Here is a 15900-nt window from a genome sequence, read left to right on the forward strand (position 1 = left end):
CCCCAGGGCCCTGGCCCGGACTTCCGGAAAGGGCCATAAAGCACATTTGGGGCGAAGCGCCCCTTGGGTTTCCCTGTTACATCGTCTCTTTAGCCATAGCAGCCGGGCTATTTGGGAGCGACTTTCAGCTACTGTACAGCCAGGCGCCTGAACACAGGGCCAGGAAAGCAGCTCCGTGCCGCGTGTGGCCCGTGGCCCTGGAGCCCCACTCGGCTTGCCCGAGGTGTCCGGCCAGCTGCACCCTGTGGGCCTCGCCAGGGAGCGGAGCGCAGGCTCCTGACGGGCGGCCGCTGCCCGCCCCCCGCCCTGGCACCTCCAGGCCCTGAGCCGTGATTCACGTCAGGAGGCCTCACTGTGGCCAGGCTGCTCAGGCGGGACTCAGGCCGCCGCTCGGGCCAGTGGAACCAGGCGGAAAAACAAGTTCTGTGAGCCGCGGTCCCTGGTGTGCCCAGTCCCTCCTGCTTGGCTTCAGGTTTGCCTTTTGTTCTCCGGGGCTGCTTTCCAGTGAGGCAGGAGCGTCAGGAACACGCAGGCCCTGTGGAAGGCTCGCCGGAGGCCTCTGCCTGGGCCGGCTTGGGCGGAGCAGAGAGGAGGCCTGGGAGGACCCGCGTCTCTGAGACGGCCGAGGACCCCGTGGGGTGGGTCGGGTAGAGCCGGCCGAGACCTCCAGGACCGTCCCGCGGCCGCTCTGGGTACACGCCCTCATCTGAGAAATGAAACCCTGCAGCCATCTTAAGTGACAGAAGAATTCAACTCTTGGCCGGCGTCGCAGAGAGATTATCTCCGCTGAAATCATCCCGCGATGGAAGCCTGCCATGGAGAGAAATTCAGAGTTACTCACTTTTCTAAACATAGCAACTTCTTTTTAAATAGAAATGAACACAATAAGAAAAGTGGGCTTTCCGTCAGGAACAGATGCCCTCCCAGCCCCATCCCTTTCTGCCCTGGGGGGTGGAAGGCCCAGGGCCGTGGTCAGAGCCAGGGCGTCCAGGGGCCTGCATTCCTAAGAGATAGGTGGACTTTCCCAGGCTGCTTGCCGCGCCTGCCCGGGGCTGCTGCCCTGGTCCCCTTCCTTCAGAACCTCTGTGATGGACGGTACAGGTTCATCTGGAGTCCCTCCTGCACCGCCTCCTTCCCCTGCCCCCTCGCTGAGACAGTCTCCCCTCAGGACGGGCACGTGGGCAGGGGACCAGGGCTTCCCCGCCGAGGGGAAGGGTGGGCCGTGGCTGGTTGTGCGTGGCAGAGGGCCCTCCATGGGGAGTCCCCGCTTTTTGTTCTTCTTTCCCTCTCAGCTGCATCATGTTTAATTTGGAATCCGGGCTCCTTTGGCAAATTAGCAATTAGAACGATTTTGTGGGGATATGTATATGTGTCATTAGTTTCCCTGCAAATTAATAGCGAGGGCAGAGGTCAGGCAGGAATTTTCCACTCGGCTGGGGCCCCTCCATGGAGACCTGGCACTTGGTTTTGGATGGTCACAGCTGCTCTTGCCACCCTCTTCCTCTAGGAACGGTCTTTTAATTAGTTTACCTCATCGCCATCATTACAAACATTACCGCCACCCCTCCTTGAAGTAAAATTACTGTTTCTACAAAATATCCCAGTGACATCTTGCACCACTGAGCACCGATGGAGGGGTCACCCGATGCGGCATTTAATCATTAGATCACCTCCATCCGCGTCTCCTAATTAGAGTCCTTACAATACATTTTTATCTGGTAATTAGCCGAGATTGGCTGCTTCCTCTGCGGCTTATTAGAGCCGGCCCAGCAGTGGGTGTGAATCACGGTGTCATTTGTCAAGCCTGGTAAACCCCTCTCCACTCCCTTCTGCCTTGGCGTTTATTTCCACTGGCTGCCCACACTCGGAAGCATCCAGAAAGTTCCAGCTGCACTCCTTTCTTGGTGCGCTGTGCTCTCCCCGAGGGATGTTACTTCTCACCGTGCCCTTTGCTGGCGTGCGGGGTCCAGGTCCTCAGAGCCCTGCGGGAGTCGGGTCCTTTTTGCCTCTGCGGTGGGTCCCTGTGTGGGTGCGTCAGCCTTTCTTGGCCGTCAGCTCCCAGCGGGACTGGGCTCACCCTCGCCAGGTGTTTCTGACATCCGACGTGCGGTGGGCCTGGCCACCTCCTGACAGCGGAAGGAGCACGTGTGTTTCTTAGGGACACTGGTGCGCTTGCCGGTTTAAAGCAGCGTGCTTGGGCCATGCTCTTAAGCTGGAAAGAGGAGTGGAGAAGCGGGGAGTCTCAACTGTGGGATCCTGTGCCCGGCCGCAGGAAGCGCTCCGAGGGCAGCGGGTCTGCCTCCTCCTGTCCCGCGGGCACTCGGCTTCACTCCCAGGATGTCACTGGCTCTTCTGCCCAGGCGGAGCCTAACAGAAAGCGAAACTCGTAGCGCAGTTTTCCTATCAGCCAGGCATAGGGGGCTGCACAGAGGGTCCAGGTGTATGGACACCTGCGTGGGTCCACTTTGGTCCAGGCCAGGCACGTGGACAGGCGAGGTCACCTCCCTAGGCCCGTTTCCTTCTCTGTCACGCTGACTAATGGCATCGCAGATGTCGGCGGCAGCGTGTGGGCCCCGTGAAGGCTCGGGGGCCGGCCGTTTGAAAACGTGAGTTGCCGGCGTTGCTGGGGTTTTGCACTCTGGCCTGGCCGGCGTGAAGGCCGGGAGGCGGTCAGGCCCACCCCCTCCCCGTGGCTGCCCTCAGAACCGTTAGCTTTGGTCTGCAAATGTGCGCCCCACGGTCGCGGTTCCCACACCAGAGGGTAGCCAGCCACCCGTGCTCGGGGCTGGGTGAGCAGCCCCATGCGTCGCCTGTTCTGCTTGGGCGCTGGTGGGCGGCGTCCCCGGCTGGATGCAGTGACACTGAAGCTGAAAATCAGACGGCAGCCACTCGGAGCCCAACCTCTCGGCTCCCGGTAGCAGGTCTGTGTTCCCATTACTGTTTCTTTAACCGTGTTTTGGGATCTGACTTCGCTGCCCTCGAAGCTCCCTGAACACACCGGAGGGGGCTTCTCGGGGGCTCGTTACTCTCTCGAGCACAGGGGAATGGAGGGCTCTTTGATTCGCGTCTCTGGGGACTCGGTTTCGGGACCGTTCACAGGTCATGCTTGTACCTGCCACTGACTGGTCATGGCGAAGTGGACCTAGGTGGCAAGTGAGTCGAGATCTGCTTAGGAAACCTTCCCGGGGCTGCCGTGGACCTGGGGTCTGAGCCAGCACCGGGAGCAGACGAGCTGGTAACAGCCGGGGTCTTTGGCACTGCGGGACCTGGCGCCCGGGCCCCACCAGGGTCTGTGAGCACGTCGTCAGGGAGGGTAGTGAAGCCAGCGGGTGGGCCCCCCCCCTCCCCCTCCCCCTCCCCCTCCCCCTCCCCACACTGCTTTAGGGAGGTAAAACCCGCCTGGAGATGCAGACATTGAAGACGCTGCAACCAACCCTTAGGGTCCCGGCTCTCACGTGCCCTTTAGAGCCCAGCTCTCGGCTCCTAAGTTTGGAAGCTTTGTGTGCCGTGTCATTCGAGGGGCGTCTCTGGCGAGGCCGGGAAGGCAGGTGGCCTGTGGGCCCGGTGCTGCTGTACGGCCTGCAGGGCCCGCGTCACCCCGAATGCCCGGTGGTGGCTTGAGTGTCATCCTGTGGTGGGGGGTGGGAATCAGCCTCAGGAGCCCGTCTAATAGGTAAAAGCTGATTTGGAGGAGAGGTCGGCACAGCCCTGGAGTTGTGCTGGGAGCTCAGGTCGGCCAGCGCGGCCTGGCTGGGGTCCCCCGGGATGGGGTGCAGCGGACCAGGCCTGGCCCAGCCCAGCAGCTGGGCAGTGCTATGGGAGCTGGGCAGCCCTCTGTCCAGCCCTGGGCAGATGCCTACCGCTGGGGAAGGAAGGGGAGCACAGCAGGCACCCCGCGAGCCCTGCGCTTGGCCTCCAGGCCCGGGCGAGCAGCGTCCCTCTGAACCCCCTTCTCCCCACAGCTCAATCTGGTGTCCAGCGTCACGCTCTCCAAGTCCGCCTCCGAGGCCTCTCCGCAGAGCTTACCTCACACCCCCACGACCCCCACCGCCCCGCTGACTCCCGTCACCCAAGGCCCCTCCGTCATCACCACCACCAGCATGCACACGGTGGGACCCATCCGCAGGCGGTACTCGGACAAGTACAACGTGCCCATTTCTTCAGGTAACTGCTCCACGCTGGCCTCGCCGGGGGTGGCCGGCTGCGGGTCGTGTCGACTGGCCCTGTTTTCAAACGCGACGATTAATAGGACGATGATTCTCATTTAGCAGATATTGCGCAGAACCAAGAATTTTATAAGAACGCAGAAGTTCGACCGCCATTTACGTATGCATCCCTAATCAGACAGGTAAGTAAACAAGGTGCGCGAGATGGCATCCAGAGGTGTGCGCGGGCCAGGAGGCGGCGTATCGATGAAGGAGGTGTAGAACCGTTTAGTGTGCCACATGCTAAAACCTTTTCTATAAGGTTTTTAAAAACTGCAATATATAACATAATTGCTTTTGATTAAGTATTACAATACGATGTGATTATTAGGAAATTCATTTCACACAACAGTGAAAATGAGCCTGTTTAAAGATGGCAAGTCAATTATCACAAGCTACAGTAATCTCTGATCCCTAGAATTAATCTGAGCTCTAAATAATTACTGAGCTTTAATCAGCTAGTGAAATGTTTTGCATTTCTCTTTGATTCTGCTTTATGAATGACTAATAAATTAATATTTCTGTACGGAAACAGAAATAAAAACTCAAAACAATTAGATAATTCCATTTTGAGTTTTGCTATTGAACTGTTAAATACAACCATTAATCTTAGATCATTCCCTGAAACCTTTCTTAGGCTGTGACTCTGAATCTCGGTTGTTTCATACTTTTAGGAACCTGGGTAGTGACGGTTTTTGCTGATGTGGTCATAAATTATCTTCTTCCCATAACTTTTGCTTCGCAGGCCATTCTTGAATCTCCGGAAAAGCAGCTCACGCTGAATGAAATCTATAACTGGTTCACGCGAATGTTTGCTTACTTCCGGCGCAACGCAGCCACGTGGAAGGTAAGCTTTGTCTGGGCCTAGAACGTACACTGCAGTGACCGGGCTGCTGGATGGTTAGAGTCTCCAAGCTCTAGGAATAGAGGGGTTCCACTCTGGTTGAAGTGCTCAGGTGGAAGGTTCCCAGGGAACGGGCCCCAGAGCCAGGGAACCCATTTCTCTCTGGTCGGTGCACGTGGACACTGCCGTGGGACTTTCTACTGACCTCCTCCTGTTACATGTTCTGCCCCAGCCAACAGTTGCAGAGAGGTGGGGTAACAACCTATTTTTCCACCAAGGCTCCTACCTGAGTGAAGGTCAGGCAGACTTAACCTCTATTGGTTGGATCCACGCTAACCAGCCTAAGTGCTTACAAATGGCGCTGATTACGGAGACAGCCCTGCTTTAGGAAGCTGGGCTTGTGCAGCTCTGAGGGCGAGAGACTCTCTCAGAGGGTCAGGTTCATAGGGACCCAGGGAAGAAGAGTGGCTTCTGGGTGCACCCTGCTTCGTGAGGCCGTCTGCCCTGCAGACAGCAGCTGTACCCTAGCACGCATGGCTCACTACCTGGAATTCTGGTAGTCCCTCCCCTCCAAGACAGCCTGTGGAATGCCGGCTTAGGGTTTTACACGTCACTAGTCTAAACACTACAGGGATTTACAGGATGCAGGGAAAACTTTCTTTACTTGAAACATATCCCTTCTCCTCTGCTTTCTCAATTCTATATGGGAGAAAAGCAAAGCTCACCAATTTTTGTCTGTTGAGCTTATGATAAATTAGCAATTTTATAAAGACAACCGTGGTGTTAACTCATGAGACACGTGGGTGCCGACGCGAACCTTCGGTTCCAGATCTTACCTTCCCCCGCCTGCCTTGGGATGTAAAACACAAAGGATCTTGAGCTACGAGCGCTTTTAAAAATTTAGGAAGCTGAGGCATGAGGCAGACATTTTCTTCAAATTGCCTTTTATAAATACCAAATGATGAAATTTGAAAACAATTACCAGTTGTGAATATAAATTTAAGCGCAGAGCTAACTTTCTCATTTTTGCAAAGTATGGGAGAAGGTGTCATTAATATAAACAGCCCTAGGTGACGTACTTGGGGACTCATACATAGACTTTTCCCTCTGTGTCCGTATTGGTCCTGTGACCCCTGCTGAAGTGTCGCTCTTTTTTTTTTTGAAAACTTGATTCCTTGTTGCTTTCTGCCTCCATGTTCGTGCAGTCCTGGAGAACAGGACGCAGGTTTGTGCTGTGCCGTCAGGCGCACGGCCTCGTAGCAGGAGTGTCTGACACTTGTTTTGAAGCATCAGGCAATACCTGAAAGCGATGTTGATTTGTTTCCTATGCTCTCATCTGGATTTTTTAAAAGAAATTTGGCTTCATTGAATGTCTCCTCCATGTCGTTTGAGGAGATTGCAGCAGAGCTTCAGGTCACATGCTCTGCCTTCCTGCTCACTGAAGTAGGCTGCAATTTATGCGCAAAGAAATTTGTCTGATGTGCCACGTGAGCTCGGGCAGCTTGGTTTTTAAGCTAACCCTGCAGAACATTCTGAGTCGAGGATAGCCTTTGACGGGTCCCCCTAGCTGAGCCGACACTAATCGACAGGTCTGGGAGTTCATCCTGTGGACGCTCTGTAAGAGCAGGTCCCCTCACGGTACTCAGGATGTCCCGTAATGCTCGGAAAGGTCATGCTGAAGTGTGGATTTTCATCGTGTCACCAATGAGGACCCTTTGGGGGGCACATTGCACAGATGGTGGGGATGACAGTGCCTTACTGGGGTGGAGCAGGGGATTGAAGGGGGTTCAGCAGCCTGTCCCACCCCAGCCGAGCCCCTGGCTCCGTGGCAGCTGAGAGGTCCTCTTTGTAATGACTGTGCCCAGCACGGGCCACGGCTCTTCAGGCGAGACCCGCCTCTTGGTAGGTGTACATGCCAAGGCTGTCTTAGGAGGGGCCAGGCATGAGGTATAACCCGCACCTGCAGGAGAGTAGCCGCTGGGATCCCGCTCACGAGAGCCCTGGCCTGCTGCAGGTCCCTGGGTCCTCCCGCAGGGTGAGCGGCTGCTGATCGCTGGGGCACGGGTCACAGGGCCATGCTGGCAGTGGCCGCAGCCTATTTGGAATCATTTCTAGAGCCTCGTGCAGGACCTGTCGGGCTCCTGGGCCTGTCAGAGACCCTTCTCTTCTGGCTGGGTGTTGCCGGGGGGAGACAGATGCCCAGGGCAGTCGATGACAGTCTCAGTCGCTGCCCTGGGGCACAGGAAGGACCCCCTGGGCGGGCGGCAGTGGGGAGCGGTGTACCCGTGGGGACTGTGTGGCTGAATGTACTGCTGTTTCTGGAGTCTTTTCTTACAGAAGTTGTAAATGTTCTCTCTCTTATACCTGCTGCAGAATGCAGTGCGCCATAATCTTAGTCTCCACAAGTGTTTTGTGCGAGTAGAGAACGTTAAAGGGGCAGTGTGGACGGTGGATGAAGTAGAGTTCCAAAAGCGAAGGCCACAAAAGATCAGTGGGTACGTCCACCACGTTTGAATTCTCCGCCCAGCTCGGACTGTGCTAACTCGTGTGACCTAGAGGCTTTGGCTGCGGGACGCTGTCAGCCCACAGAACTGGTTTCACGCTCTCTCGGTCAAGGGAAGCAAAAAAGCATTTCACCTCCTGTGTGTGCACCCGCCAGCCCCGCCCTGCTTGTGGTCTGTCGCATCCCATGCTGTAGCGCGTAGGTGCAGTGCATATTAACCCTCACGGCCATTCGCCTATGCTTATCGCGTTTTATTTTCTTTCTCCTGTCCCCTGTACTGGATGTGTGTCCCCCGCCCCGCCCCCTTCCACGCCACTCCATCTCCTTTGCCGCTGCTCCTACCCCAGGGTGCCATTCGCACCAACCTGTCACTGCATAAGTGCTTTGTCAGAGTAGAGGATGAGTCTGGGTCCTTTTGGACAGTTGATGACGAAGAGTTTAAACGTGGCCGCCATAGTCAACGAGGCCGTCCTCGCAAGTACTGCCCCGCTGCAGACTCTGACGAGCTTGTCGCACAGTAAGAGCCTTTACTTGCTTTCCGTTGTTTTCTGCTGTTGCTTTGGCTTTGCATGGTTGACTCATCCCATGGAGTTGTGCATTTCACCTCGCGGCGGTGCCGCAGCTTCCTGCCGGGGAACGCAGCGTGGGATGCGTCCGCGTAGCTCTCGCCTCTGGAACGCCAGTGCTTCAACAATGCTTTTTTGACGTCTTTGATGCCAGTTACTGATTGTACTTTGACTCAGCAGCTGACCGATTTTTTTTTTTTGTGGGACCCATGATTCCCTCAAGTCAGAGAGGCCATTTGATGGGACAGAGTTCTTGATAGAGAAAGCCGAAATGAATGACCAGAGTGTTCTGAGCCCCGGGGGCCTGGGCAGGCGGCCACCGACCAGCACGCAGAGGCCTTTCTTCCCCTCCTGTGGGTGCCGTGTCGTTTTAAGAAAAGGCCGGCCCTCCACTCCTCCCGTCCCCGCCCAGACTCCCCACCTCGCGTGCCTTTGAGAGCCTCCCCTGGCATTGACTGCGAGCCCAGGTCCTGAGGCCGCTTCGGGGTCCCCGTCCTGCCCAGAGTTCCCTTCTCGGCAACTAAACATGTGCAGAGAGGTCTCCAGAGGGGGTCCCCAAGGCTGTTCTGCCTTAAGCCAGCTTTCTACACCCACTGACCCCGAACAGCAGGGGGAAGGCCTGGCTCTTTGGTGGGGACGTTTCTAATTTGCAAGGCCACCAGCAAGCTTAAAACTTGGCTAGGAGCGCCAAGGTCGACTGCTCGTAACTCCGCGTCTCTCTCTCTCTCTCTCACGCAGTAACCCTTCCCTCATTAAAAACATGCAGAGCAGCCACGCCTACTGCACACCTCTCAATGCAGCTTTACAGGTAAGATTGATGGCGCCCCGGCACGCGGCAGAGGCACACGGCTCCCCCACTCATTGCAAAATATATTAGCCTCGCTCTAATTAGATATTAAATTTTAATTCCGTTAAACTTTTTTCTTAAGTGCACAAAGCACGGTACTCCCCGGAGGCACGCGCATCGGGCTGCTTCAGCATTAGCAGGATGCTTAGCATTTTGAATATTGTGGCAAAAAAATTAAAAGTTCACTTATTAATATTTATCAGCAGTATCATAATTTCCATCCTCTTATTTCAGAATTTCACTTGAGGCAAAAATACCACAAGTGTAATTACTCTAGCACAGCTATTAGTGTGCGGGATGATAGGCCACTGCATCACATGACCTTCTATTGTTCACGGGTTTGGAGAGAAAGCCGAGCTTTGTGTTGGCTCCTCCTGGAAAGTCCGCTTCGGCCTCCTCGCTCTGGAGGGGGAGGGGGAGCATCTGGGTTTGTTTTATTTTGTGAAGTGTGTAAACAGTAGTGGCCCAGGACAGGGCTCCAGGCCCCTGGCACATCCTTCCTGCTCACTGGGCCAGGGGGACATGGCTGCCTTGGGCTCACTGCACTTCCCGCCAACCCGTGACCAGGCGGCCAGGCTCCCTCTCAACATGTGTGACCCAGGTGGTCCACGCAGGCCTCCTCTGGTTGGAAGACCCCCACGCATGCATTAAAATCCCTTGGGGAAGAGCAGAAACACAAATTTGGAGAGACGGTGGTGGCCGATGGCTCCTGAGCTACTGTCCCTCAGCAGCTCACGCCTTAGACGGTTGAGCTGCAAACTCTCTTTTCCCAGCCTGAACTACATACTTTGTGCATTTCTTTTAATTACTTGTAGTTTTACGCGGTGACTTTGGGAAGGAAAGCGCACGTAGGTGCTGCCGCTGTAAATATCATTCATTAGTAACTTTCCCTGGAGTCTTGTGAAGTGTGCATCTCTAGCTGCAATAGTATTAAAATTACAAGCACATTTTACATTCATGAGGCGGAATGGCAGAAAAAAAAAAAAAAAGTGATCCTCCCTCCCCTGGTTTCCCTTAACTATGTGACTAATTTCAATTAGGATGCTTTATCATTACGGAACTGCTCGTGGTGTCTCTCAAACGCCGGCTGCGCTTCCTGCCACAACACCATGTCCATGACGAGGTGGGCGCAAAAAACGCTTGGTGGCTGGAGCCGGGGCCTCTGCCCTCCCTGCCGTCAGTCCCACAAGACACTTCTGAACATTCTGCCGGCAGGTCCTTGTTTCCATTAGCACCAGTTTTTCAAAACGAGTAAAAATTACTAGAGCAACATAATGCACGGTATACAATTTATAAAATAGGACAGCAGAATCCACTACAGAAATAAAACGTGGGACTTGGGACAGATTGTATTATGCTCTGAAAAAGGGAAGTAACTAAGGGAAACCATAAAGCGCCGTATTTATAGACGGCGGAGGGCGGCTAACATGGAGCGGGACTCGAGCGCCTGCCTTCTCGTGGCGAGGGGCACAGACCTTTATATAATCCAGTCCGCACAAGAAAGCGGACCCCAGCTCCCCTGCAACTCTAGAAAACAACCTGAGAGGCAGGTTGATCTCTGGCTCAGGGTGGTGGACCTCCCCTTCTGGGCTCCGGTCTCCATGAGACGTGGCTTCAACCTGAGAGCAGAGGGGACTCTACTTACCCAGGAGGGACACGCTCTCAGGGCTGTCTCAGGTATGCCCTTTCCCCGAGGTGGGCATCTGTTGAACTCTCACGCTAGCACTGTGGAAGCACCAGCCAGAGCCACAGTGTGGACAGCAGTAGCCAGTCCGGCTGTGGTTTGCACTGCTAATAGTAACTGTCCCTACCTTGCCAACCACTCTGACCCAGAAAGTAAAGATGCTCTACTGCGACTGCAGTTGAATAAAAGCACCCAGTGGAAACTATTTGCCCCACTGCAGGACTGTGGGGAAGGCTGACCAGGATGGCTCGACACAGTAGACCTTCTTCCCACTTTGAGACGGGGCGGCAGGAGGCCTGCCCTGCAGGACTCAGCTCTGTGACCTGCCCTCCATGGTGGTTGCCTACCTTCTCAGAGCAGGACAGGCCAGTTGAGGTCATCATGCTCAACTGTCTCACGGTACCAGGCACGGTGCACTCTGCCAGAGGGCAGGCTCCATAAACCTTGGCCTCCTCCCAGCTGCCCGTCTGCAATAAAACGAAAAGCCGCAGGGTCACAGCCTCTCCCCAACAGAAGCCCACACTGGCCCTGGAGAGCAGGGACAGCACCCTACCCTAGGGTGCGGGTCGTGTTTCTCCGTTTCCACTTTCTTTGCTGACAGTCATTTGGAGTGACTTTGTCACCTTTAATATTGATGCTCTTAGGCACCAAACAGAAATGAGATTCAGAACTTCCTTTTACCAGATATTGCTCTTTCATCCCAAGATCACAGGTAATCGTCCCAAGTCCAGAGGATGACTCCATGTTCCCTTTAACCAGTTCTCAAATTTCAATAAACAGATTCAAAACCCATTAAAACAAATGATGGGGGGGGGGATAAAAATTGATTCCAATTCTATAATCCCTTCCTTTTCTATAGGATCTAAGAGGTAAATGTTTATGGAAGTCCTCATAAATTTGAGCAGTGCAGCCAGAATAATCTGATCACATCTCTGATATCCAATAGTGGACTCATCAAAATGGATAAAGAAATGAAAATTCCATTATATTGCACTATGATCTGGAAATATTCAGTTCCTCTTGAAAAAAGGCGTCGGATATGAACCTCAGTTAGATAGCCCATGGGAACCGAGCCACTTCACACAACTCGGTTGGCAGGACCACACCCAGGAAGCCCTCCCCGTGGCCGGCCCTGGGACACAGGCCCCAGGTTGCTCTGCCGGCACAGCCGCCCGCACCTCTGAAATCCGCCCTCCAGTGTCCAGGGCTCTCCCGCTCACGTGTCCCCCGTCTTCACGCGCTCTCTCTTGGTTGACGGCAGGCTTCGATGGCTGAGAACAGTATACCTCTATACACTACCGCTTCCATGGGCAACCCCGCCCTGGGCAACCTAGCCAGCGCCATGCGGGAGGAGCTGAACGGGGCCATGGAGCACGCCAACAGCAACGAGAGCGACAGCAGCCCCGGCCGGTCCCCTATGCAAGCCGTGTGAGTACTGCCCGCCCTGCCCCGCCCCGCTCCAACTGTGCGTATCTGTGTGACAACGTCTGACTCCCAGGAACCCAGGGGACGCCACCTGGCCTGCTGCTGCACACAGCGGTACCTCAGGACGCTCCTTGGCTTGTGTGTCCGCAGTGCACACCAGGCCGTGGACGTGCACCGGGTGCCCTGGACAAGTGTGCGCTCTGTTCCGCTTCGGGTGCGCTGGGCCTAGCGGAGAGGAGAGGGGTGGTTTACCGGGTCTTGCGTGAGCCGGAACCGCTGGCGCAGCAGCCTTGTGGCCACGCACTGAATGATGGCCCCAGTGAGAGGCGGCATGATTTATGGATTGCTCTTAAAATATCCAAAGGAAAATTAACAGGAGCATTCAGACGGCAGGGGACAAGGTGGCCAAGGGTGCCACGCTGAACATGAGTGGTACCAGGCCACCCGGCTCTGCTGCCCCCGTGGGTGGGGGCTGGGGGGGAGAGAACCACAGTGACCCCAGCTCTCCCAGGAAGGAGGAAGGGTTTTAAACCTGAGGAATGCAGCCATGTTATCCCAGATGACTGCAGTTTCGGGGGACGTTACTTCCCGGCTGTGACCCCCTCAGAGCACACTTAGTTTTTGTGGCAAGCTCGGGCCCACCCGCTCGCAAGCTGCTGACCAACATCTTATTTGAAGACAGTTCGAGAGGCAGGAGTGGAAGTTGTCACCTGTAGCCATTAGCAACAGAGGGAACAGGCACCTAGGGACAGCAGCGGTACTGGCTGCCCATCAGAAGTGCCGTGCGGGGTCCGCAGTGTGGTTTTCCCGCATTTGCACGTGGTGCCCACGGTGCCTAGGGAAGGATGGGCGCGTGGTCAGTGGGGGCAGTGGGGCGGTCCTGCCCTGCTCTGCAGGAAGCCCGTCCTTCCCGCTGACACTGGGCAGTGAGGCTGCTCTTCCCACACTTTGTCTTTAAATCAGTCGTGAGAGGAGCCTTTACTCAGACATTAGGAAATTTGGACCATTTATAAATCGTCACCCACACGGCCTCAGTAAATGCCCATTAGAACAGAAGAATCTGCCCTGGCTGTTTCTCATCGCCGGTAGTCCCGTTGGTCCGCGTTCCTGTTAGCGGGAGAGGGGGCCTGGGTGGAGCCTCCCAGGCCGGAGTCGCTGTCCTGGACGAGACCGCGAGGCTGTGGAGTGAATTTACCAGACCTGACTTACCCCAGCCGCTAACAACCACAGTTCCCAACAGTAGTCATAGTTTTTATGAAACAAATGTTTCCACTGCCTACAAATAAAACCAAGCCTGTGAGAAACTGTGTTGCTCGGATCTCCGGCTCCCACGGGGTGGGGCGTGGCTGCGAGTCCCGGCAGGTCCCCTCCGCCCTCACTGCCACGGCCCTTTTGATTTTGACCCTGTACTTGCCGTTAAGAAAATTCCAGAAGGACGTGGTTTGCGTTCTTGTCCAGCATGACCCTGCAGTGCTAGGCAGAGTGTTTAACTGTCCCAGTCTACTGGAATAAATCAAGCCGCAACTCACCACGAGGCCTGCAGGACCTGGTGGGCACGGCAGCCCAGCTGCTGTCCTCCTCCTCATGACCCTCAAACTCCACCGCCTGCCACCGCTCTGGGAAGCGGCCCTGCGCCCACGGCAGCAGGACACCGTGCTTTTATCCCAAGAGGCGCTGCCGCCCAGTAGAGTTCAGTTGTGCTGTGCGTAGCCCCCGGAACACAGGGCCTGAGCGCCAGCCAACCATCGGTGTCCCAGGGCAGCGTGAGAAAGGGACTGCCCGGGCAGAAGGGAAAGATGGTGCTGGGGTCCAGGCAGCTGGGACCGGGGCTGAAGGCACACGGTCAGCTCCAGGAAGCACACTGTGTGAGGCATGGCCCCCCCGCTGTGTTGTACCTGGAAATCTCTTCTGCAACCTTGCCTGAGGCCCGGTCACCTCCACACCCAGTTCCAGGAAGCCCTGTATCTAACCTGGCTGTGCTAAGGCCACACACAGCAGGTCCTGCACTAACACGGGTCACAGACAGTGTTCACCGGGATGGAGCCAGCAGGGACGCCCTGTCTTTGGGAAGTAAGCAGAGAATTTTGGGGAAAACAGTCTTCTCTGATTCCGTGAGCTCCTTCGTGGGGATCTTACCAAATGACCTTATCAAGGTCTTTTTTTGTTGTCTGAGATTTGCAAAAACATCTGCGGAAGTCTGGCGATGATAAAGCAAGATCCATGGGAAGGCTGGGTTTCTTCCAGGGTTCCCTCTCCTGACCCCCCACCCAAAGTTTTCTCTGACATCATCAGATTCTGCTTTTTAAACTAAAAAAGAGTAATAGGTCTGATATCTTGAAAGACTTAAAGTAGGAAAAATGTAAATCTGGCAGTACAGATCTCAAAACCAGCTCCATGCAACAGACATGCCTGAAACGATGGGTCAGAGGAGAGAGAGGGCGTCATTATGAACTCACGATTCTCTGCAGTGAAAACACAGAACTGAAACATTCGCTGTTGCCAGCAACCCACAAACGCGACTTAACGTACCTGCGCTGGACCACCACCCGCCACGCAGCCGAATGGTTTTTAAAAATAACGCTCAATCCTGATGAGATTGAGTCTTGATGGGTTTAGCCCCTTCGGAAATTAATATCACAGTAAATCACAGGAGCCATAAAGATGTTTTGGCCTTTGCTCCAACAATTCCATTCTTAGAAATTTATCCCAAGGAGGTAAATCAACAGAAGTAGGGAGATTAATGGATAACAATGGTGGCTTTTTTATGCAAACAGTGAAAGGGAGGGAAAACAGACTGCTGCAGAACACTGTGTCCCCACAGTGGACCCTCTGGTAGCCTTAAAAATGGTCACTGAGCCAGGTGTGGTGGTGCAGGCCTGGAATCCCGGCGGCTCGGGAGACTCAGGCAGGTGGACCGTGAGCTCAAAGCCAGCCTGAACAAAAAGGCACTAAGCAACTCAGTGAGACCGTCTCTAAATAAAATACAAAATAGGGCTGCGGATGGGGCTCAGTGGTCAAGTGTCCCGGAGTTCAATCCCCGGTGTCCCCCCCAAAATGTGGCTGAAAATCTAGCCAAAAAAAAAAAAAATATATATATATATATATATATATATTCCTACAGCATATAGTACATAAAAATATGACCCTCATTGGGATGAACAGGCAACAGAAACGGACCTTAAGTAGGTCCTCTTATCAATTAGTGTACCAGAGTCTCGGCGGAAGAACGCAGGGCATCCTGCCAGGACAGGCGCTTGGTTCAGTGCCCCGTGTCTCTCTTGAAATCCTCGATTTTTGAGCCCAGGATCCTGTATTTTGCACTGGGTTCTGCAAATTATACAGTGAGGCCTGGGTCCTATGCAGATAAATAGAACCGCTAAAAAAATAGGCCATGCAAAATGTGCTATAACAAAACTTACGCTCTGTTTCATTTTGCAAATGGTTTCAAAGAATAGGGGCCTGATTTTTTAAAGCTATTTGCCTGACATCTAGTCCCCCAAACTCTCTGTACGCCGTGCTAATTTCAGAGTCGATTGATTCTGAAGGCTCCTGTCTTCAAGGGCAGTCCGGAGCACTCCTCTGTTTGTTTTTAAATGGTTCCAGGGGCCTTTCTTGCACACAGCATCAATTATTTAGGAAGCCAACCGGCCCACTACCACCTCTTGTTACTAATACTTGATAATGTCAATTAAAAAAAAAACCCTCCCTTCTGCAGCCAGTCTGAGATGTGAGCTCCTTTTTTAACTTGAATGGTTCTTTTACATATCAAAAGCCCAGCAACAGAAAGTAATTTGTATTTGCAAAGGATCGGTTGTAAATATGATTT

The 15900-nt window shown here is 54.3% G+C and overlaps 1 protein-coding gene across 8 annotated transcripts in view; it reads left to right on the forward strand.

The window, feature by feature from the left end:
• Window positions 1–15900, forward strand: part of Foxp1 (forkhead box P1) — a 513865-nt gene that overhangs the window by 496551 nt on the left and 1414 nt on the right. For 7 of the 8 annotated variants that reach the window (XM_047534811.1, XM_047534812.1, XM_047534813.1 and 4 more), the window contains 6 exons: window positions 3963–4164; window positions 4269–4348; window positions 4951–5052; window positions 7423–7544; window positions 8857–8926; window positions 11911–12077. In XM_047534811.1, the coding sequence (XP_047390767.1) occupies window positions 3963–4164; window positions 4269–4348; window positions 4951–5052; window positions 7423–7544; window positions 8857–8926; window positions 11911–12077 (743 nt within the window). The remainder of the gene's footprint in view (window positions 1–3962; window positions 4165–4268; window positions 4349–4950; window positions 5053–7422; window positions 7545–8856; window positions 8927–11910; window positions 12078–15900) is intronic. The other variant, XM_047534814.1, reaches the window with a different exon arrangement.

This window comes from Sciurus carolinensis, chromosome 19 (genome assembly GCF_902686445.1).
Source record: "Sciurus carolinensis chromosome 19, mSciCar1.2, whole genome shotgun sequence".
Lineage (NCBI taxonomy): Eukaryota > Metazoa > Chordata > Mammalia > Rodentia > Sciuridae > Sciurus > Sciurus carolinensis.